General features: G+C 48.4%; 1 protein-coding gene across 1 annotated transcript; it reads left to right on the forward strand.

The window, feature by feature from the left end:
• Positions 1-5453: 5453 nt before the first annotated feature.
• Mavs (mitochondrial antiviral signaling protein) lies at positions 5454-14304 on the forward strand. Its single transcript, XM_028878601.2, is given in 10 exon segments — positions 5454-5729; positions 7282-7459; positions 8747-8916; positions 9952-10090; positions 10093-10104; positions 12363-12534; positions 12536-12577; positions 12579-12669; positions 12671-12853; positions 13578-14304. Coding segments are annotated over 10 exon segments (1527 nt in total). The 5' UTR covers positions 5454-5612; the 3' UTR covers positions 14001-14304.
• The last annotated feature ends 9139 nt before the right edge of the window (positions 14305-23443 follow it).

Consider the following 23443-nt stretch of genomic DNA (forward strand, 5'->3'; position numbering starts at 1 on the left):
TTCTGATATGAGACAGAATTTCCTAATTTTTCTTTTAGCAACATGCTTGGGTTTAGAGGAGAGAGGTGGCTCAGCGGTTAAGAGCGCTGACTGATGTTCCAGAGGAACCAGGTTCAATTCCCAGGTCATCTGGAGTTCAATCATGCCAGGATAAAAAAATAAATAAATGAAAGGAAGAAGAGACCACGTGACCCCACTCTAGTTCCCTGTAAGAGGTTATGTACAAGGGCCAGAAGCACCTGCTCCTTCAGAGCAAATACCACTACAGTACATTAGATTTTACTTCTTGTTGGAACATGACTGAAAGCACAAAGCATGCATTATTTTGTCTCTGTTAGCTGAGCACCATTTAGCCATGCCACCTATCCCACTGTGGTGAGATCTTATCCCTGCTACGTGCATCAAGAAGTTGTGACCTTTGACGGCTGTGCACTAGTCACAGTCCGCCCACTCATTTTATTGATGGACATTTGAATTGGTTTCATAATTTGCTTATTATGAATAAAGTCACTATAACCTTTTCTAGTGGATGTAGTTTTAAAAAATATTTTAACCTTGGTTTTAATTACCTGGGTATGTGTACAATGAGTACAGGTGCCAGTAGAGGTCAAAGGTACTGGGTCACCCTGGTGCTGGAGTTACAAGCGGTTGTAAGCCGCCAGGCACGGGTGCATATCTCAAAGTCCTGCTGCATCATATTCCCATGGTCCTCACTCAGGTCGCCTGGCTAGGCACTCACACCCCTGTGACATCTGCGTGACACCCCACCTTTATGGAGTACTGCGTGCCAAGTACTGGATGGAGACTCTCCTCCAGTACTACAAGAGCTTAGAAGAACTGCTTTGCTTGAGGAGCGTGGGACAGAATCCAAGAACGCCAGTTTTCTGGGCTTCTGGACTTCCCCTGGAAACTGCTCTAGACCAAGCAGGGAGAGAATGATCTGCTCCCTTCACGCCTCTACAGGGATCCTGAACGGTCCCCCAGGCAAGGCCTACGAAGCACATGCAGCTAGACCAGAGGCTCGGGGAAACTCGGGGCTCATCCAAGGTCCCCACGACCGGCTTGGCCCTGCTTGGCCCAGCCCCTTCCTGCCCAGCCAACAGCAACGCTTCCTACCCATCCCGTCCAGGCCCTGCCCAGCCAAAGGCCGAGCTTCCGGCCCCACCCCTCCCTCGCTCCTCCCTAGGCCCTGGCCAATGGCCGCGCGGCTCGCCCCGCCCCGCCCCGCCCTCTTCATCTGGGAGGGTTCTGCAGGGTTGCATGCGGGTCAACCTGTTGCCTAGTCCGGTTTCCTCTCGGTAAGTTTGCAGCCGGGGAGTGGGTTCTCAGGGCTCAGTGCTCAGCAACGCCCTTCAAGGAGGGGGGGTCTTGGCTCGGAGCCCGCAGGAGCGCCCCGGGCTTGGGCACGCGGGGTCCGGGAGGCTCCGGAACGGGATTATGGGAGAGCGCGGCCCGCCCCACAGGGATTCGGGACCCTGGGAGTTCCTTGAGCCGCATCCAGCACCCTTAGTGAGCAGGTAGGTGGTGCAGAGCGTTTGCCCAGGCTGGACAGGAAGAACCTTGGAGTGCCTCCTGCCTCTCCCTGGCCCTGGTGACTCGAGCGAGGCACGGCCGCGCTCAACGACCTGTGGCAGTTGTGCCAGGGAGTAGGCCTGCCAGTGCGGACTTACGGCCTGATCCCGGGTCTGGAAAGTTGTGGACAGTGACACCTGTTCAAAACAGCCTCCCTGCACTTGGAGATCTGGGTCCCGCCAGGAATCTAGTTTGAGGCCAGGAGACCTGTCCCTCGGGAGTGTGGGTATTTCTTTCCGTGACTCGGTCAGAAGCTCCATGGGGGCCAGGTCGGAAGCTTTGCTGTGTCCAGGACACCCCTGCCATCTCCTTTTCTCTGAGATGGTAACGAAGTTTTAGGAAAAGGATGAAAACAAAGGAAAGCAAAAAAAAAAAAAAAAAAAACAAAACAAAACCCAAAACAAACCTTCTTTGGAGACTGCGAAGCTTCAGAAACTTGAAGGGCATTTGGCCTTGATCTCAGAACTCAAGGGAATGTCAGTGAGAGCAGCATTAACGCCAGCTGTGTCTGGGAGAATTTTACGTTGCAAAGAGCCTAACTGCCAAATCTTCTCATCCTCAAGTCCCGTCCCCAGGCAGTGACCTTGGCATAAAGACGGACTTTGTGGCTCTCCTGCTGCTGGGGTTTCTGTGCTCTGTTAGTCCACGGCAAAAAGTCTGGGTTCAAGTCCCACACGGTCAGCTGTGCAGCACAGTATCACTTCCTTCTCACTTGTGATTGTCTCAAAGGACCATGGGCTGCCCCTGGTAGCAGTGACCCTTCAAGAAATGAACAAATGCGAGCTTCCTCTGCTTTTGGTGGGGCTCCATGCCGCCCTTCTGTGCGTTCAGTGTTGTGGCTGGACTGCAGAAATTGCTGATTTGATTGCCTTATCGTGTCTTTCTAGGTGACCTGGGGAAGGAGGGGAAGGGTTTCATCAGCCTGTCTGTCCTCCACAGAGCTATTCGTTTTCATCTCCTGAAGGCCCTAATCTTGCCTCCCTGATCTCCTGACCTTCCAACTACAGCTCTTTGTAGGAATGTAGCTTTTGGTAGTTAGCCTGAAGGTGGTAACATGGGGCTGAGGTCACTAGGCAGAACGGGTACTTCATCTCCCATGTGGCAGGGGCCTGCACCTGCAGCAGCTCTGCTGTCTCCCAGAGGCCTCATGTTCAATAAAGAGTCCTTGCTTCCCGCTTCCCCTCCTTCCTTCTTCTCTTTTGAGCAGTCCTCTTGGACTCCAACAGCATGTTAAAGCTGTCAAAATGGAGGTCTGAGGTGCCGTCTTTCCATGGCTATTCTCTGACTTCCCCAGAGTAGTAAATGGCACCTTCCTTGTCCCAGCTCCCAAGAAACAGTGTTTGATTCTTTCCCCAACCTCTGTGGTGGCCATTCTGGCCACACCCATCATCACCCCTCACTTGGTCTCCTGACTTGTCCCCCTCCTTCCATCCTGGGCTTCCCAAAGGCCTTGGAACCTCCAGAGAGTTCTGCAGTGCCAAGTCAGAGCGTCCGCTTTCCAGTGATCTCATTTCACACCAAATAAAACCCAGAGTCTTTCCCACAACACCTTACATGTTAGCCCCCTCTTTGACCTTGACCTCTACCCCCTTAGCTTTCCAAACCTTTTCACTCACCTCCTTTCTCTTCACACACTCCAAGCTCTGAGGACTTGGAGTGTGTGAAGAGAAACACACATCTTAGAACTTACGTCTGCTTTGCCTTCTGCCAAGGCTCCAGTCTTTTCGCAGTGAAGAGCCATCATCAGCTCAGATGTTCCCTGTCAGAGGGCCTTCTTTGATCACCTCAGTTCAAGCAGGGTATTTCCTCCTGGAGTTCTGTCCCATCGTCTTGTTTCCTTTCTTCATACTCAGAATTACTTTCTGGACTTGTCATCTAGCTATGTGCCCACTGATCCGTGAGCAGTTCCACTCCAATAGAACACAGGTTGGATGTGGAGGGCACAGACCTTGTCTTTCTTAGCCCTGCTGGGGAGGGCAGGTAAGAGACAAGTAAACAAACACATGTGGAATTGTGGGGTATGGTGCTGCATAATTCATGCTGGCTTGCATTTAAGGCACTTTAAATGTTTAAATTTAGGGCCGGTGAAATGGCTCAGCAGGTAAAAGAGCTTGCTGTGTAAGCCCCATGACCCGAGTTCAAGCCTGACCCAATGAAAAGGATCACTCACAAATTTTCTCTATTTTCTACGTTGTTTGACATGTGTGTATACACATTCACATACCCATCATATACATACATAAAAAGAATAAAACTTAAAGTCTTATTTAAAAAATTTAAGCTTAACTGAGAAAGTCAGTTAAGAACATGCTGCTTTCCAGAAATCCAGGTTGAGTCCATACCCACAACCATTTGTAACTCATCCAGGGATTGATGCATCTGTGTCTCTGTAGGCACATGTTGCATAGATATACATTCAGGCAAAACACCCATGAACATAAAATATAAATAAATCTTGGTTGGAGAGATGTCTCAGTGGTAAGGGCACTGACTGCTTTTCCACAGGACCTGGGTTTGATTCCCAGCATCCACATGACCATTCACAACTATAACTCCAGTTCCAGGGAATATAATGTCACCTTCTGGCCTCCATGGGCACCAAGCTCAAAAGTGATGTGTATATATACAAGCAGGCAAAATACTCATATGCATAAATAATTTGAAAAATAAATATTTAAAAAAAATGTATGCCTGAGCTACTGTGTTGCAAAGCTCTTTGAACCATTTTTAAAAAGATTTTTAAAAAATTTATGTGTACGTCTGTCTGGGTGTATACCAAGTGTGTACAGACTAGAAGAGAGAGTCAAATTCTCCTGGAACTAGAATTACGGGCAGTTTTGAGTTACCAGATGTGGGTGCTGGGACTTGAACTCAGGTCCTCTGGAAAAGCAGCAATTGCTCTTTTCCACTAACCCATCTAAACCAGTGGTTCCCCAAAAGACCATTTCACGGGGGTTGCCTAAGACCGTCAGAAAACACAGATATTCATTACGATTCATAAAAGTAGCAAAATTGCAGTTATGAAGTAGCAACAAAAATAATATGTTGGGGGTCACCACAACACGAGGAGCTGTACGAAAGGGTTGTAGCGGTAGGAAGGTGGAGAAGCACTGTTCTAATCCATCTCTTCATCAGTGCTCTCAAGTAAGTTCTCTTTTCCACTAAACCATCTCTCCAGCCCCTCTCCAAACCATTTTATGGGAAAGGCTGGTAATTTGCCCTGAGCCATAAAGTGACGTCAGCGTAGTGAACTCAGTTTTCTCACTCATGTGTATATGGCAAACTGGTGGGCCTGCATCATGATCCAGAAACAATCGGATCTGAGAGCCATTCGTTGTTTGGTCTTCAGGTAGCTAGCGAGACCCCCCAATTTCTTGGTGCTGCATTTTCTCCATCTTTACAGTAAATTATCCTGTCATCATATTGGACAGCTCCTTTTGCTTGTTTTCAGTATGCCCAAAAAGAAGCAGCATTTATAGGTGACTCTTGTACTGTCCCTCCTTAGAGACAGAGGGGATCCAGTACCTCCCACAGTCTTAGCAGCTAATGGCACAAGTGATACCCTTAGACAGTGATTCAACCCAAAAGGCAGAAGCGGGGCCTAGATGAATGGCTCTCTGCTCATCAATTCACTTTTAAGGAAATCTTTTGAGAGCCTCTGGATCCAGTCAGTAATAACCCAGGCTGTTTGAAGAAATGAAAGATTAGGCCTGGAGAGGTGGCTCGGCAGTTAGGACAGTGCACTGCTGTTCAGAGGACCAGAGTTCAAATCCCAGCTCCAGGGGTTCCAGTGCCCTCTGCTGGTCTCCCCAGGCACCTTCCCCAATGCACATACCCACACTCAGACCCACGCACATACACATAATTTTTAAAATTAACCAAAGAAATCTTTAAAAAAAAAAGAAAGAAGTGAAAGTTGAAAAGGCAAAGGTTCTAAAAGCTGAGAAAGAATTGCCCTGTGTGATCTTTCTTCTAGTCCATCTCTCTCAGCCCATCCCACCCTTCCTAGGCCCGGAGTCTACTCCAGAAGCTGAGCAGCCATGACATTTGCTGAGGACAAGACCTATAAGTATATCCGCGACAACCACAGCAAGTTTTGCTGTCTTGACGTTCTGGAGATCCTGCCTTACCTGCCCTGCCTCACAGCCAGTGACCAGGTGAGCCAGGGACGCCACAGCTGGGCCAGAGCATTGGGGGCAGGGCTGTGCCGTCCACGGTCAGCCTGTCCCAGCCCTTCTCCCAGGCCCGGGCCTCTGAGGCTGCTGCCTGCCCTCGTTTTCTGACTTTAAGATCAAGCGTATTCACAGTGGCTTTTCTAACCTCGTTCATCTCCCTTCGTTTTCTATGTTGCACTCAAGAACATGGCACCAGATCAGCAGTTTCCAGGCTCTGGCTCCCTGTGTTTCAGAACCTTCTCTTTGCTTGTCTTTGGATCTTGTTTTGATTCATTCTCTGATCGCACCTTATCTTGGGATAGAGTCCGGAGTGTCCGTTCTGAGGACTTCACCAGTGTCTTGCCACACCAGGACTTACTGTGGGCTCCCGCACTCACCAGCTAGAGCAGGGGTTTATATTTTGGTTCTTCTCAGATGGCATGGGCTTCTGTGCTCCCAGCAACTTGGCCTGTGTGCTGTTGGGGTCTCCCGTTTGTGGGTGTCTCGGGAGTACCGTTGTTTCCTGTGCAGATACTGTTAGAGTACAGGTCTGGACGGCTAGAGAGTGCACCGGCCTCACCTTGCATTGGGCATTCATCAGGACACCCTGCCATCTAGTTTGCAGTAAATATTTCCTATGGATTGCCCCTTGTTTTTCTTTTCTTCTCCTCTTCCTCCTAGTCCTCTACCAAGTTTTCCTCTTCCTTTTCTTCTTCCTTCTCCTCTCCCTCCCTTTCCTCTTTCCTCCTTCCTTTCTCTTTCTTCTTCAGACACGGTCTTATGTTATAGCCCAGTCCGGTTTCGAACCCGTAATCCTCCTCCCTCAGCCTCCCTAGTGTTGGGACTACAGGCTGATTGATCATTTTCAAGTGGGAATCCAGTGAATAGAAACCCTGCAGCTGCTGCCGTATTTCTGGAGTTCCCCAGTCCTCTCAGGGCCTGGCTTCCCACTCGGTCCCCTCCCTTTTCTTCTGTGCCCCTTTCATCCCATTGCGGATGGGCCTCTTCCTTTCCCACTCATTCACTCTTCTCTGCCTGATTCAAGGCTGGTCCCAGCCCTCCTGCTTTGCTTCCCCTAAACCTCAGCCACCCCATCTGTAAAGTGGGGATGATCTTAGCACTTATGGGACAACGACTGCAAACCTAGACATGGCCTAGCCTTTTCCTGTTCTTGATCGCTCCTCCTCACTCCATACTTGGGCTACCCCCCTGGCCTTGTTCTGCCTCTCACCCAGTTTCAAGTAGAGTTTCAAGAGAGCCCTTGGGGCTCTCTTTGTTTTTTGTTTGTTTGGTTGGTTGGTTTTTGGTTTTTCAAGACAGGTTTTTCTCTGTGAAGCAGTCCTGGCTGTCCTGGAACTTGCGCTGTAGACCAGGCTGGCCTGGAACTCACAGAGATCTGCCTGCCTCTGCCTCCCAAGTGCTGGGGTTAAAGGCGTGCGCCACCACCGCCTGGCCCCTGATGGCTTTCTTAGTGTCTCCTTTGCAGTAGCTCTCGTCTGAGTAGAGAAAAGGCTAGGCCACCTGGCCTGAGTAGGGTGGCTGTGCTGTCTTCCAGGATCGGCTGCGGGCTTCCTACAAGCAACTAGGGAACCAGGACACACTCTGGGAACTCTTCAATAAGCTCCAGCGTCGTGTTGGCTGGGTACAATGTTTCATCCATGCTCTGAAGATCTGTGAGCTGCCTGGGCTAGCTGAGCAAGTGACTCGAGTTTATCAGAGCTACCTGCCTCCTGGTGAGCAGCCTGCCCTAGTCTCCTGCCTGGGTCCCTGCCTGTTTCTCTGGCTTGCAATCTCCCTCTTCCTTTGCCTTGTGCTTCCTGCCTTTCTCCTTTTTTTTTTTTTTGTTTTTTCGAGACAGGGTTCTCTGTGTAGCTTTGTGCCTTTCCTGGAACTCACTTGGTAGCCCAGGTTGGCTTCGAACTCACAGAGATCCTCCTGACTCTGCCTCCCGAGTGCTGGGATTAAAGGCGTGCACCACCACCGCCCGGCTCTCCTTTTTTAATTACATGTTTTGTTTTGTTTTGTTTTTTAAATTACATGTAGTAACCTCCTGACTTTCTATCTCCATCACGCTGTGTCATAGGATATACCTGGGTTTAATCCAGCTGAGCCACTCACTACCTATGTCCCTTTGGCCATATCCCTTAATTTCTTAGTCTGTCACAGTGGGGTTAATGGCCACATCCCTCATGTGTGGCTGCAGTAGATAGACACCACCGGGTGATGCCTGTTGAGTGTGTAGCTGGGGTTCCATGCCTCCCCTATGCCCGGCACAAGGCACCTGCTGTCAGTTTTGTAGCTCTGGTGTTTGCCTCCCTTCTTGGTCCTCGCTTTCTCCCCTGCCTCCTTTCTCTACGGTGTAGAGTGTGGAGTCTACACCCAATCACTCACCCACTCGTCAGTTCTCTTTTCCTCCCCACAGTTTCTCCGAGAACATCCAGGTTTCCAAGCCCAACACCTAGCTGCCCAGTTGCTCCTTAATTCCTCTTAATGACCCTGCCGAGTCATGTGGCGGGGGTGGGGTGGGGTGGGGTGGGGCGGTAGTTGGGCCTGAAGAGAAGATCCAGGAAGAAAAACCAAGGCAGTCTTGAACACACCATGTTTGCTGTTCTTTCTCTTTTCCTCCCTTCTTTCCAAGTTGGTCTCTTCATTCATGGAGTCCACAGTGCTCTCTCAAATAGAAATGGCTGAGGCAGGGTCAGAGATGGGAACATGGCAAGGGTCAGTTGGGGATGACAGCAGTGAGGAGAAAGCCTTGGGACAGAGAGGAGTGACCACTGACAGTGTGCCTGGGCTCATGTCCTCCCTCCATGTCCCTTGCCTCCTTTCCTGTCTTCTCCAGCTCCTCTCCCTCCTGCCCCCTCCCCAGTGATGCTTATATCCTCTAAAGAACTCATCCCACATCAGGTCAGCTTCTGGAGTTCTTTGAGGGAGACTAGACATCCCAAAGCTTCCGGGCCTCTTCTAGTACCAGGACACTTCTGACTCTTTCTGGACATCGCCATATCTTTGTTCTCTAGGGACTTCACTCCGCTCCCTGGCCCCAGTGGAGTCCCCAGCAATTCCTCCTACAACTTCAGGACCTTCTGCGTGTGCTCCAGGCCACAGCATCTCTGACAGTGACTACCAAGGGCAAACAGGCTACCCCAGGCCTGTCCAGGACACCCAGCCACCCAAGTCCCCAGGAGAGGTAGGTTCTCACAGTCTACTTCAGGTCCCTGCTTTTGTGTGCTGCCCGCCTGCCCACTTCTGCCCACCCAGCCTTCCAGAAGCCCCTTCCTACCTCTTGAAAATCGTGCCTCTCTGCTAAGACTATTGGGGTTCCCTCACTAGCTACCTGACTGCTGGCCAGGCCTGTGGCCACCCCAGCACTCTGTCATCAGCTCCCTAGGAGGCCATGGTTTTGAGGTCTTTGTAATGGTCATGTGACATGTTGAGCTGGGTTAAAGACTGGAGGGTAACCAGATTGGAATATGAGGGAGGTGATGAAAGCTTAGAAAATCAGGGGTGGATGGTGACAGGGCTCTTAATTGTCAACAGTAAAGTCAGGTATGGGAGAAAGATAACGAGTTCTACTGAGATGAAGTGAGTCAGCCATGGGATAGAAGAGACTGTGGGTCTGAAGCCATGGAGTCTGTGCAGAAACTGCTGGAAAGAGCTATATGCAGTGGTTATAGAGCCAGACACAGGCACATGGATAGGGAACTTGGGCAGGGCATGGTTTTTTGTTTTTTTTTTTTAAAGCACTTGAGGTCATCCTGGAAGGCTGGGATGTAGCTCTCAGTTGGTAGAGTTCTTGTCTAACATAAATACAACCCTGAGTTCAATTTCTAATACCATATAAACTGGGCATGACGACACACGACTGTAAGCCTAACACTCAGGAAGTAGAGGCAGGCAGATCCTTACCTGCATAGTGAGTTCAAGGCTAGAGTGAGATACATAAGACTATCTCAAAACAAAACAAAAACAGTAACAACAACAACAAAACCAAATAGATTCTAGGGACTCACGACTTAAAATAGACAGGCATATTGTTGATGAGCTTCCCCCCCCCACCCCCCCACCCCCGTATGTGAACATTATCTATGGCCAGAAGCAAGGCAAGGTTCCCAGGATCCTGGAAATAGGAGCTGAGGCCGGAAGGAGATGCCCATAAATATCTGCTGCTCTTTGTCAGCTCTTGGGAGAAGCAAAGGCTTTATTACCATTTCCTCTATTGCAGAATTCAGAGCAAGCCCCACAGGCCAGCTTTGGGGCCATCCCGAGGACGCCTGGCGGCTCTTTGATGCCCTCACCTAACCTGCAGGCTGTCAGCTCTCAGCCCACCAGAGAGCATCATGGTCAAGAACCGGAACGGAGTGGCCCTCTACAGCAAGTATGCATGGAATGTGCTATGACAGGGTCTCTTAGGCCTTCCAAGTGAAGGTTAGGGTTACAGGTACCACTGGGCCTTCCTTGGACAGGATGCAGGATAGGAATAAAGGGTATTCACTTCAGTGTGTGTGTGTGTGATTGTGTCTGTGTGTGTAAGTGGAGTAGCAGCAGCTTAAATTGCCATCATTTATTAGCACATGCTCAGCTGGGTAGGTCTTCTGTCTTGATATCCTCTCGTGTATCCCCTGACATATACATTTATTCTGCTCCTATCCATTGGCTGGTGCCTCTTCATTCTCTCATCCTCTAGCACACAAACCCAACTCGTGGCATCTGGGCAAGGCTCTGGGTAAAAGAGAGGCAGGGCTGTGAGGCATAGGCTCAAAACTGGTCTTATTGCTCCTGCTTTAATCTGTGGTCAAAAGAAATTATAAGGCCGGCCCAGATTCTGAGAATGGAGAAACTGGGAAAATCACATTGGAAAGTGTGATTGCTGTGTAGGTGTGTGTTGCCTTACGTTCCTGCATAAGAGAGAGAGTGAGGGCTGTTTCTGCACTCAGGTAAAAGGACCTGGTAGCAATTGTCCAGGGCCTGAAGAAGGGAAGGATAGCATAGGACTAGCTGATGAAGGAGCTCTTTTTCTCTTTTTTCTTTTTGGAGACAGGGTTTCTCTGTGTAGTTTTGGTGCCTGTCCTGGATCTTGCTGGGTAGACCAGGCTGGCCTCGAACTCACAGAGATCCGCCTGCCTCTGCCTCCCGAGTGCTGGGACTAAAGGCGTGCGCCACCACGCCCGGCAAGGAAGCTCTTAAACACTACTCTGCACAAGATCTCTAGTTCCCAGCTGTGGTGGCTGAATGACTTCTGGAGGTTCAAACACATGTAAACTTAGTCCCTAGTTGGTGAACCGGTGGAAGGAACTAGGAGGTGTGGCCAAGAGGTGGGCTTGGAGGTTTCACAAGCCTGTGCCATCCCCACTAGTTAGCGCTTTCTCTCTCTCTCTCTCTCTCTCTCTCTCTCTCTCTCTCTCTCTCTCTCTCTCTCTCTCTCTCTCTCTCCTGCCTCCTGTTTGTGGATCAGATGTAACCTCTCAGCTACTGCTCCAATGCCACGCTTGCCTGCCTGCTGCCATGCTCCACACCGTGATGGTCATGGACTCTAACCTAACCCCTGGAACCGTGAGCCCCAAATTAAGTGATTTCTTTTATAAGTTGTCTTGGTCATGATGTTGTCACAGCAGTCGAAAAGTAACCAAGACATCAGTAAATCACTGAAGTGTTTCAACTCCAGATGAGTCAGTCAGGGGTCAGAACCCGGTGCTCCTCCTCAGTATATACTCTATCCACCCTGGCTTTCCAGACAGCAGTGGCTCACCTCTACTTTCCTAACTCTGTTCTGTTTGTCGCTGGTGCCTCGTCAGCCCTCAGGGCCCTAGAATTGCTGTGTGAACAGTTAAAGGTTCGGGGAAATCATCTTAGTGCTCCTGACTTCTTCCATCCCCAAACATCCCTCAGTCACTGTTTGTGCTCTGTCATGGCAGCTTGTCACAAGACATTTATCAGGAAATACTGCTGAGAACCATGAGGGTAAAGGACACTTCCTTTGTAGCATGTTGTGATCACAGGTACCAGGAGATTTTTCTATTAGGTTTAGGGGGAGACATCAGACATCACTTTTGATGTTTGTCAGCCTTGGCATGTGTATCCTGAGAGGTCTGTGAAGAGTCTGATGTCGTCACCCTTATGTACTGTTACCACCTATTTCTGGTTTTTCCAGATCAAGCTCCCTTTCTGGGACTACGAGGTCCTTATTCCTCGGGGCGTATGCCTGTGGTTCGATTGACTGTGTTAGTGGTTCTGTTGAGCCATCCTGCTTTTCGTGATTCAGGACTGCTCCTGCTAGAAGGTAGCAGGGAACAGCAGTGAGGGGAATGTCTCAGGGCGCTAATGCTTATGCCCAGGACAAGGTAGAAGAGGCAGAAGTCGGAGAAGAGGCAAGTGTTCAGGGTGTAAGGAAAAAAGAATAACTTATGAGCATCAAGCTTTTGGGTGTGAGTGAAGGTAGAGACCATTTTATTTTGGTGATAGGACAGACTAGGGCTCTGTGTCAAGGGCTGAGGGCAAGAGTCTTCTCCATGAATAGGAAATTGGGAAACCGGATGTGGTAGGGACAGTGTAACCAAGGGCATGGGGACCTTTCTCTAGTCTTCAATGTAAGGTGATCCTTTGGGTTTGTTTCTGGTTTTGTCTCCTCACCTGTAGGTGTTGACTCCAATCCCACACCACTCCATGGACCTGTGTCTCCAACTGTTTCCTTCAAGCCCCTACCACGTACTGCCCTGCGGATGAGCCACTTGACTGGGGCCATGGCATCGGTTCCATCTCCTGACACCTCCTTGTCTTCCTCTTCCACTGGATTGGCTTTTACAAAGGGAGCTGGTGACCAGGCCAAGGCTGCCACCGGTCTTAGCACTGACGGGGAAGTACCCACCAATTCTGTGACCACAAGCTCAGTGCCTTCTTCTGCCAAAGTGGTGCCGGTGACTACCATGTCTTCCAAAGTGTCCTCCAAGTTGCCCATCAGCACTAAGTCCACTGCTGCAATGCCCTCTACTGTGCCCACCAGTACAGCACCATCAAAATTACCCATCAACTCGGCATATGTTGGCACAATGCCATCCAAAGTGCCTGCTAGTGTGGCCAAAGCACCTGCCAACATAATGCCACCCGACAGGAGCAGCAACCGAGCCAAGGTGAGTTTTTGTTCCTCCTAACAGTGACTCTGTCCACTTTGCCAAGACAAGCTGGTCCTCTGCCCTGCCCTCAGACCCTTTTGGTCTCCTCTGTGCTGTCTCTGGTCTGGTTCTTCAAGGTCCTGGGACAGGGAATCAGCCTCATCCAGACCTTACCCCTTGTTTTCCAGGAGGAATGATAGGCATGGGAGCTTCTAAGCATGGACCGTCAGCAGGGCAGGGCCTGGGACCGCCCCCACTGACATGTGTATTAACTCATTTGGAGCTCAAGAGTAAGCTCAGCAGTAGCATTTTGTAGATAAGTAGTGAGGACCGGATCATGGTGGCTCATGTGCCCTGTTCACTGGACCGTGGTCTCAAGCGTCCAGCCTGGAGCAGCTATTCCAGCCCAGTCTCCCTCTAGCCACTTCCCAGTCTTACAGCTGTTCACCTAAAGGAACCAAGTTCACAAGCCTCGGGATCTTGTGGCTGCCTTGTGGCTCTCAGGCCCAGGTAGTACAAGACGGGTCACACGCCAGCAAGGGCTCCCTGGCGGTGACACAGTAGCTCAGTGAGTGGGAAGGGCTGCCCCGGAGGGGTTCCTGCAGGGTCTTGGTCACTTCCGGCTGTGCATGTATCACGGATGTCTCAGCTGTTGTGGGAGGCTAGTTCATGCCCTGGCCACATAACCTGGCTTGTCCACCTGCCACCCGAACCCCTTCTAACACTCTCCTTGTGTTTCCAGGAGACCCTCAAGCTTCCAGCAGCCACGGTCACCACTAGAGGCAGCCTGCCCGGACCTGAGAGCTTGCACTCTGGGCCAGAGTTGAGCAAGCCAGGTGTGTTGGCGTCCCAGTTGGACGAGCCGTTCTCAGGCTGCTCTATGGACCTTGCCATCAGCCCTAGCAGCTCCTTGAACTCAGAACCCAATCATGGTCCAGAGGAGAACGAGTATTCGTCCTTTAGGATCCAGGTGAATGAGGACCCCAGTGCTAACCTCCTGGCAGGAAGCCCTGGGCCACTAGCCACCCGGGAGCCCCCAGAAGAGGAAGAGGAAGAGCTTTGTGTCAGTTCAATACCCTGGCCCAAGTGGCTTGGGGCGGCCAGTGCACTCTTGGCTGCGTTCCTGGCAGTGATGGTGTACCGTAGTAGGCGCCTGGCGCCCTGAAGCCTCAGCTGTGTGCCACTCACTTGCTCAGTTCTGCCAAGCATGTTCTCTAGGCTTGGGCTGCTGGAGACTGAGTCGGGAACTTAGAGATGGGGAGGTCCATTGAGCTATCTGGGTGGGAGCTGCACCGAGGCTCCATCCACCGTGGGGAACGGGAGAGACATTCTTTCCATCCTAGTTCATGCCCTCTTCTGGTCTTTAGCTTTGGGGCACTGAATTACCACCACTACTATTGGAGAAATTATTTTGGCCACTCCACGTAGTTAAAAGGATATTTATTTAATGGCGTAACTCACAAATTAAGTAATGGGTAGGTCGCAGGGTCTGGGGAAGGTGTAACGCAGTCCAGCGGTGTTCTCCGGAGCTCTGCACAGTCAATCTCCACCGGTCAGCGTCCCGGCACCGAGAGAGCGCCAGCGAGAGCGCTGGCCCATCCAGCTCTCGGGTCCCCAGGCGCCTCCCCTCGCCCCGCCTCGTAGGCGTGACAGTTGCCAGAGTCTCAATGGGGGTTGGAACTTCCAGAACCAAGCTGGAATGGCTACCCACTACACACTACTTCCGACCTGCCCACATGGCAGTATAGGATCTCATGCTGTGTGCGCCTCAAGAGGTATCCCCACCAGCCTCATCTCTGTTGGCCCAAGCCTGAAGATCAGGAGATATCATACTCTGTTGATAGTGCTCCTCATCCTGCCCAGGTCTCTTGAAACGAGCACAGGTGTATTGGTGAAAACTGCCATAACATCTAGTGCCTTCCACCAGCAACCCAGCCTAAGGCCTTGGCACTAGAGCCTAGGAGCAGTGGAGTGGCTGGTTTCTAGGGAGCTTTGAATCATCAGTCTCTGGTCCCTCTCCACAGCCAGGCAACCCTAAGGGAAGGTCTGAAGTTTCCCTGTGGACTCCAAGAAAGCCAGAAGCAGCTGTCAAGCCTGAGGAAGACTCTGGGAACCCTGTTCTAGCCTCCTTACCCCACCTCTTCACTTCCTTCCTCCCTCCTGGTCTCCTTTCTCTTTGGTTTCCTATACTGGATGATGGAACACCTAGTGGGCGGAGCTCAGGCTGGCCTTGGATTTCAGTTCCACTCTTTCTCTGGCTTTAGCAGACATTTAGCTTCTCTAGTCTTTTTCCCAGTGTGGACAGTGAGGAGCCCTTCCTTTTACTGGGCTCATCTGAGACTGAAGGATATAGATATTTCCGTAGTGCCTAGCCCAGAGGGAATGACTACCAAGTACTGACTCTCCTGCCCAGCCTGGTTGAACTAAGGTGAGCTTGAGAGGCAGAGTACATGGTGGTAATGGCAGTCTTTGGCTTTGAGAAGAAGCCTTGGCCTGCATAGTGCTTCTGTCTCTAGCACTGTGTAGTCTGCCTGTGGTCTCTGACAAGATGTAAACCTCTGTGCCTCACTTTTCTCACCTGTGAGATGGGGCGAATATGTATATGTATGTGCTAATATGTTCTAATATTATCAAGATAATTAAATTAAAAGTTTATCTGCACATCTTGTGAGTTCTGCACTGCTTAGGGGTTGGATACCTGTTATCACTTACATAGAAAGGTGCTGGGGCTCTTGGCTGCACTGTTAGAGACAGGTGCTAGCATGTTCTTTCCTCCTCCATGAGCAGGAAGTTTAGTTACATCTACATTAGACATACGATGAGGTTTAGGCTGGGTTTGGTGGCACACACCTTTAATCCCAGCACTCAGGAGGCAGAGGCAGGCAGATCTGTATGAGTTTAAGGCCAGCCTGCTCTACATAGCAAGTTCCAGGCTACCAGAGCTACACAGTGAGACCCTGTCTCCAGAACAAGAAAAGAAATACAGTGAGGAAAAAAAGAAATACAGTGAGACATATTGAGGGTATCCTCATGGGTTCTTTTAAGGTGCCCTTTGCTGGATAAGTGATAGGCATGGAGCCAACTCCATCTCTGGACTCTGTTGTGAACACAAACCTTAGAGGCATCAGGAATGGGGGATACTCTCAGTCTCCCAGCATGCCCTAGGGAAAATGACCTAATGACCTATACTTTGTGAACGTCAAGGTGCACTTCAACCTGTGCCATGAATCTAGATGTAATTTGTCCCCGTTGTCTGTGCTACTTTTTAATCACTGTCCTTCCTTCTTTTCTTTCTTTCTTCCTTCCTTTCTTTTTCTTTCTTTCTTTTCTTTTTTTTTTTCTTTTTTTTTTTTTTTTTGAGTCAAGGTTTTTCTGTGTAGCCTTGGCTGTCCTGAAACTTGCTCTGTAGACCAGTCTGGCCTTGAACTCAGAGATCCACCTGCCTCTGCCTCCCGAGTACTGAGGTTAAAGGCGTGCACAATCACTGCCCAGCTCACCTTTTGTTTCTAACCAACCTGTGGACTCCCTACCCTCTCCCAGGTGCCATGCTGGCTATGCTAGTGAAAGAGACATCTCAATAATACCATATGTAGAGCTCTCAAAGAGACATCTCAATAATACCATATGTAGAGCTTTGAAAGAGACATCTCAATAATACAATATGTAGAGCTCTCAAAGAGACATCTCAATAATACCATATGTAGAGCTCTCAAAGAGACATCTCAATAATACAATATGTAGCCTTACAGAGTGTCACCCAGATGGTGAGAGTTCAAGCACAGCAACTGGTCACTAGGCATCTCTTAGATCAAGTAAGTGTAGGAAGTGTCAAAGGCTTTCCCTGCACTTTGCAAACTTTGATAACTAGGCCTGCATTTAATGTCCTTCATCTCAGCTGTTCTCAACTTGGAGGCATCTCAAATGCCAGGGGTCCTATGTTTGTGCCTTGCTTTCGGCTGCAGTGGGATTCATAGCTGTGTAGAAGGAAGAGTTGGGGCAGGTGACCCTTACAGCCATGATCTGTACAAGATGAACCGGAACCCAGGCATCTGTACCCACGGGTGTCTGGGTACACATACCATGGACCTGAAAAAACACAATTTCTTTTAGGGTGGTCATTGTTGGCTGGAGGAACCAGTCTTCCTCAGCACCCACGCACAGATTAACCTGCAAAAGAACCCTGTCCATCTTCTTTCTCTGCTGAAGAATTCCCCAAAGCCCCAGAACTCTATTGCTCCTATGCCCAGCAAGTTGCAGTGGGCCGTGATGAATTCAGGACAGTGCCATCCCTTCACTTCCTTCCCCTTGCTAGATGCCCTCATTATGGGACTGTCAGAGATGAGAGACACCCATCATGGGTGTGCTCCATTACATCAGGGGCCGTATCATGCCACTTGAGGCCTGGCAACCTTTCTAGCAGGCAGAAATTCAAACATGAATAACTGAGGTATAAGTAACATGACTCCTTATACCTCCTAGGAACAGAATCACTCAGGCCCTAAGGTCCATATTTTCCATAGATGTACTGTCATAGAGCTGAGGGCTGAGACACCTCCATCCAAGGAAAATAGATGGCGGGTTCTTGGTCTAATGTGTCTGTCAGAACTTGTATCTTTCCATAGAGGACAATCATATACTCTACTGTGCTCAGTTTTCTGTTTGTATCTCTTTAGCCCAAGGCTACAATGGATATAGGACCTGTTAGATGTAGTCACTGAATAATTAGCCACTGTCTTGCTACTAACAACAGCAGCAATATGATAAAGGGCCCCCATTTACACTATACCTCATTCATGTTCCAGACTCTATGCCCAACACTTACCATATATTAGGTCATTTAATCCTCACATTGACCTTATGAAAGAGACACTATTAGGGACTCAATTTATAGCTGGCTTGTAAGTTGGAAGGAGGAAAGATCTGAGGGGACAATGAGCCCTGAACCCCAGATATGGATGCTTCTTATGTCAGTGAACTTCAGCTGACCTGGTGTCTTATCTGGAGCCAAGACCACATTCAAAGTGAGATTTTCATACCACAACATTCCTGCCCAATATGCCAAGATCTATCATCTGTCCTAATAGCAAACTAACAGTCTATAATTAATATAGTCTCAGGGATGACATGACCATGTGACTATAATCTCTGTGTATGTCTCAAAGTCAGAACCCTCAGGCTAGATGTGATGAGGTAGGAGATGTGAACCTATAATTCCAGTCCTTAGGAAGTTCATTGATTTGGCAGGTATTGGCTACTTATTAAAGGAGTTAATAACCTTGTGCCATGTTCAAGGGGTAATGGGTAAAGTTAGGAAGACACAATGGATGCATTCAGCAAGCTGGGAATCATAATATGTGATATAGGGAAGTAAGCTTTCATATTATTGGGGTTTTTGTTTCTGGCTTTTTTTTTTTTGAGACAGGATTTCTATGTGTAACATCTCTGGCTATCCTGGAACTTGCTTTGTAAACCAGGTTGGCTTTGAACTCCCAGACATCCACCTGCCTCTGCCTCCTGAGTGCTAGGATTAAAGGTGTGCCACCACCAGCAGGCATTGTAGCCATAAGTTTCTGTGTCCTGCAGCTGCTTGGTCCCAAGTAAACACACAGCGGCTTATATTAATTAAAACTGTTTGGCCTATTGCTCAGGTTTATAACTAACTGGCTCTTACACTTAAATTGACCCATAATCCTTATCTATGTTTAGCCACATGGCTTGGTACCTTTTCTCAGTCCAGCATTCTTATCTCACTTCCTCTGTGTCTGGCTGGCGTCTCTGTCTCTGCCTTTCCTCTCCCCAGCCTTCTCCTAGTCTGGTCACCTCACCTGCACTTCCTGCCTGGCTACTGGCCAATCAGCGTTTTATTAAACCAATAGGAGTGACAAATCTTTACAGTGTAAGAGCATTACCCCACATCCCTGGGTTGTTTTTTTGTTTGTTTGTTTGTTTGTTTGTTTTGGTATTTTAAGACAGGGTCTCTCTATTATAATCCTGGCTGTCCTAAAACTATGTAGACCAAACTTACTTCAAACTCACAGAGATCTGCCTGCTTTTGCCTCTGGAGTGCTGAGGTTAAAAGCATGGGCCACCACACCTGGCTTCATATTATTCTTTCATGTGATTGAAAAAAAAAAAACTTACTTTGTACCCACCATGTCAAGAGCATTGGGGTGGGTTTTGGTGACACTAAGTAACAGAGACCCTGCCCATGTCCCTAGGGCATGAGGGCAATGAGAGAGAAGGAAAGTTTATTTTGACATGCTTTCTACCCTTACTAATTGTAGTAACTAAGCTAGGCATGGTGGTGCAGCATGCTCATAATCCTGGCACTCAGGAGGCTGAGGCATGAGAATTGCTGCAAGTTCAAGGCCAAGGCCCCATCTCAAAAATAAGAAATTTACAATAATGTGATGATTAATGTGTGATTAATGTACAATAATACAATAACATACATTAATAGTAATATATAATAACGAATGATTAATGTGTAATACTGTGATGATTAATCTTCATTGTCAGCTTGACTGGATTTAGAATCAGCATGGGAAGCATGCTTCTGGGTGTGACCGGGAAGATCTTTCCAGGAGGTTCTCCACTGTGACTTACTTCCCTGCATGATGGGCTATGCTCTCACTCAGGCTGTGAGCCCGAATAAACCCATCCTTGAGTTGCTTTTGTCATAGACATTTTGTCATAACAATGAGAAAAGTAATACAATAACTAAATATGGGAGAGCTTACAAGAGAAAAACATAAAACAACTGACACTCATAAATTTGGGAAGAACGTAAGTTGCTATTATGGTCTGAATGAATGTTCCTCTCCCCAAATTCATAGATTGAAACCCAGTACCAAGGTCATAGTATTAGGATGTGGACCTTTGGGATATGACTAGATCATGGTGGTGCCACACTTATGAATGGAAGTCATCCTCTTAAAGAGGCTTAGAGACCAGTGAGATGGCCTCTTGCCATCAAACCCAGTGACCTGAGTTTGATCCCAGGACTCACATGGTAGAGGAACAGAGCCATCTCCTCTGATCTTCACACATGCACATGGCACACATGCACCGTGGCATGCATGCACATGGCACACATGTATAACAAGCACACTGTAATTTTAAAAAAAGAAGCATGGAGCTCTTCTGCCCTGCTACCATATAAGGTAGCAGGGAGAGGGTATGGTATCTTGGAATGCAGAGAGTAAGCTGAATTTGCTGGTGTCTGAATCTTGGCTTCCAAACCTCTAATAATGTCAGAAATAAATTTCTGTTGTTTATACACTGTCTAGTCTAAGGTGCTTGTTGATAACAGTACAAGTGGACTAAGACAGTTGATGTAACCCTGTTGGAAAACTAGGCCTAATCTACAGCCCAGAAATTCCATTCCTTGGTATGCTCATGACAGAAGTAAGCACTTGTGTTCTCCAAGAAGTGTAAAATGTTTCTAACCAGCACATTATCCATAATAGCCCCAAACTGGATACAACCTCAAATGGCCATCTACAGTAAAATGGTGTTATGATTTGGAGATGAGTGGCCCCCACAAAATAGCTCATGGATTGAATGCTTCGTCTGCAACTGGTGGGAACCTAGCTGGAGGAAGAAGTCACTAGGGGCCTGCCCCTGGTTCCTGTGTCTTATTCCAGTCCCCCTCCCAAACCATCTTTCTGTTCACCACGAGGTCAACATTCTCCTCCTCCACGCATTCCCACCACCATGACAGTGAGACAGTCTGCCTGTCCTAGGTAGGGTTACTTTTGCTATGATGAAACACCATGACCAAAAGCAAGATAAGGGGAAAGGATTTCTTTGGCTTACATTTCCATATCACTGTTCATTACTGAAGGAAGTCAAGACAGGAACTAAAACAGGGCAGGAACCTGGAAGCAGGAGCTGAAGCAGAAATTATGGAGTGTTGCTTACTGGCTTGTTCTTCATGGCTTGTTCTATTTTCTTGAGAGTCTAGGGGTTTTTTTGTTTGGTTTGGTTTTTTGGTTGTTTGTTGTTGTTGAGACAGAATTTCTCTGTGTAGCTCTGGCTATCCTGGAACTCACTCTGTAGATCAGGCTGGTATGGTGATATTTTATTTGTACTGAAATGTGATTTGTATGTTAATAAATAAAGTTGCCTGGGGGTCACAGCTAATAGCAAGCCATTGCAGAAGCTGGGCGGTGGTGGTGCATGCCTTTAATCCCAGCTCTTGGGAGACAGAGCTAGGTAGATCTCTGTGTGTTCAAGGATACAGCCAGCATTGGAGACATACGCCTTTAATCTCAATACCAACCACAGAAGACCTGGAGGTCTGTACGGGCAGGCAGTGACGAGGCGGTCATGTGGTTGGGTTTACAACCAATGAGAAAGCAGAACAGAAAGTCTTTATAAAGACAGACACACAGGAAGTAGGTCTCTTTCGGAGAGATAGGACCACCGCGAGAGGAAGGGTAAGGTTTTTAGCTCTTAGCTATTGCTCTGACCTCTTGGCTTTCTTCTTTGTATTGGTTCTGTGTTTCTTATTGAATAAGATGGTTACTTCTACAGGCTGGCCTCAAACTCACTGAGATCCGCCTGCCTTTGCCTTCTAAGAGCTGGGATTAAAGGTGTGTGCCACCATGCTTGGTGAGCCTGTTTTCTTATAGAACCCAGGACCACCAGCCCAGGGGTAGCACAACCCACAATGGGCTGGGCCTGCTCTGTCAATCCCCAGTTAAGAAAATGCTCCATAGGCTTCCGTACAGCCTGATCTTATGGAGCGATTTTCTCAGTTTAGGCTCCCTCCTCTCTGATAACTATAGCTTGTGTCAAGCTGACATGAACTAATCCAGCACATTGCCTCAACACAGTCTGGGAATCAGTGGAGTCAGGATTGTGGACTGACATCTCTGAAACTGAGTTGAAGTAAGTAATTTCTCTCTGTAAGTTGTTTAGACAAGTATTTTGTTACCATTATGAGAACATTAACGGTCACACTAATATTTAGCAATGAATATGAAGGAATTTGCCATACACAGCAGTGTACATATAGCACTTGTACATGAATCTTCCAGATGTGATATTGAGCAGGAGTCAGTACACACAAAAGAGCAGTCAGTTACCAAGTACAGAAACAAGCAAATTGACCTGTGGGGGTAGGAGTCAGAATGGTGAGCCTAGGAAGGACAGGGCATTCTGGGTGCTGGTCTATTTCCTCATCTGTGTGCTGTGTCCTGTTTGTGTTCAGTTCCCTGTTGTGGAAGTAAAGACCGGTCAAGAACAGAGAAGTCATTTAGTCAGAGCTTGAGAGACAGTCACTGTGCTGGCTAGTTTGAAGTCAACTTGATACAAGCTGGAGTCATTTGGGAAGAGGGAACCTCAACTGAGAAAATGCTTCCACAGGTTAGCCTGTGGTGCATTTTCTTAACTAGTAATCGACGCAGGAGGGCCCAGCTCACTGTGAGCGGCTGAGTAAGGTGTGGGGAGCAAGCAAGCCGGTAAGCAGCACTCTTCCATCAGTTTGTATCAGTGTAGGCCTCCAGGTTCCTTCCCTGCTTGAGTTCCTGCCTTGATTTCTCTGGATGATGGACTACAGGCTCTAAAGTCAAATAAACCCTTTCCTCCTCATGTTGATTTTGTTCATTTTTTTTTTTAATCATAGTAATAAAAACCCTAAGATAGTCTCTGTATTTGGCAGGGACTCAAAAGTAGGCAGTGGCTGGGAAATGTTAGGGGGAGGGAGATTAAGGTCCTATCCTGGGGGCTGTTGGTATGGGGAATACAGAAATGACACCTCACGACTGGCTGGGGAACATACTTGGCTTTTTCACTTGGTCCTGATTGTAAAAGGTGGAGAAGCTGTTGGTTGGAGGCTGGGAGCTGACATCTCTAGCTCTGTATTGATTTCTGCACAGGTTGAGTCCAGCTTCCTTGGCTTCCCAGAATGCTCACTGCCAGGATTTGGATCCAACTTCTATAGCCAGTAGAAACAGTAGGTTTCCACTTGGCAGGTTCATTTTCTGAAACAGAGGGGCATGAGCATCTAGAAGGGCTGCAAGGCTGGACTAGATGGCACATCCCCATTTCCTCAAGCTCTTCACTCCTCCCTGAGGTCAGAGGTGCCTGCCTGTGCAAATGAGTCTATGGCCAGCAGGCTCTCCTTCCAGCTACTTAGAGTCCACACCCATATCCTAAATGCTTCAAACAGTAGAAAGGCAAATATCAATTACTCTGCACCCATTGTCTCCAAACTAACATATGAGGATTCTGTGATTAAGGAAAGCTTGTACCTGAGGCTACCACCTGGCTGGTATGGGACCTGTGTGCTAGTTCAGTTGTCACGCCCTTTACCTTAGTTTACAGTTCTTCCTCTTTAGGAAAGCTAATTCCAGGAAACTTGCTCAGACTATCCACGCAGTGTCTTTGGAACTTTGCTAGACAAGCCTATAAAAAAAAGCTTCAATAGGATTCTATTTCTCTTTTAAATTGTCAATTAGACGCCGATTTACCTGACTTCATTTACAAAGCTTTCAGGTGCTTGTTCCTTATGCAGGAGTCTGATGTAAACAAATGACTAATTACAGTTACATCATCCTTCTATACTACGTGGTCCAGCTAGTTGTACAATTGCAACCTTAT

Source organism: Peromyscus leucopus, chromosome 4 (assembly GCF_004664715.2).
Source record: "Peromyscus leucopus breed LL Stock chromosome 4, UCI_PerLeu_2.1, whole genome shotgun sequence".
Lineage (NCBI taxonomy): Eukaryota > Metazoa > Chordata > Mammalia > Rodentia > Cricetidae > Peromyscus > Peromyscus leucopus.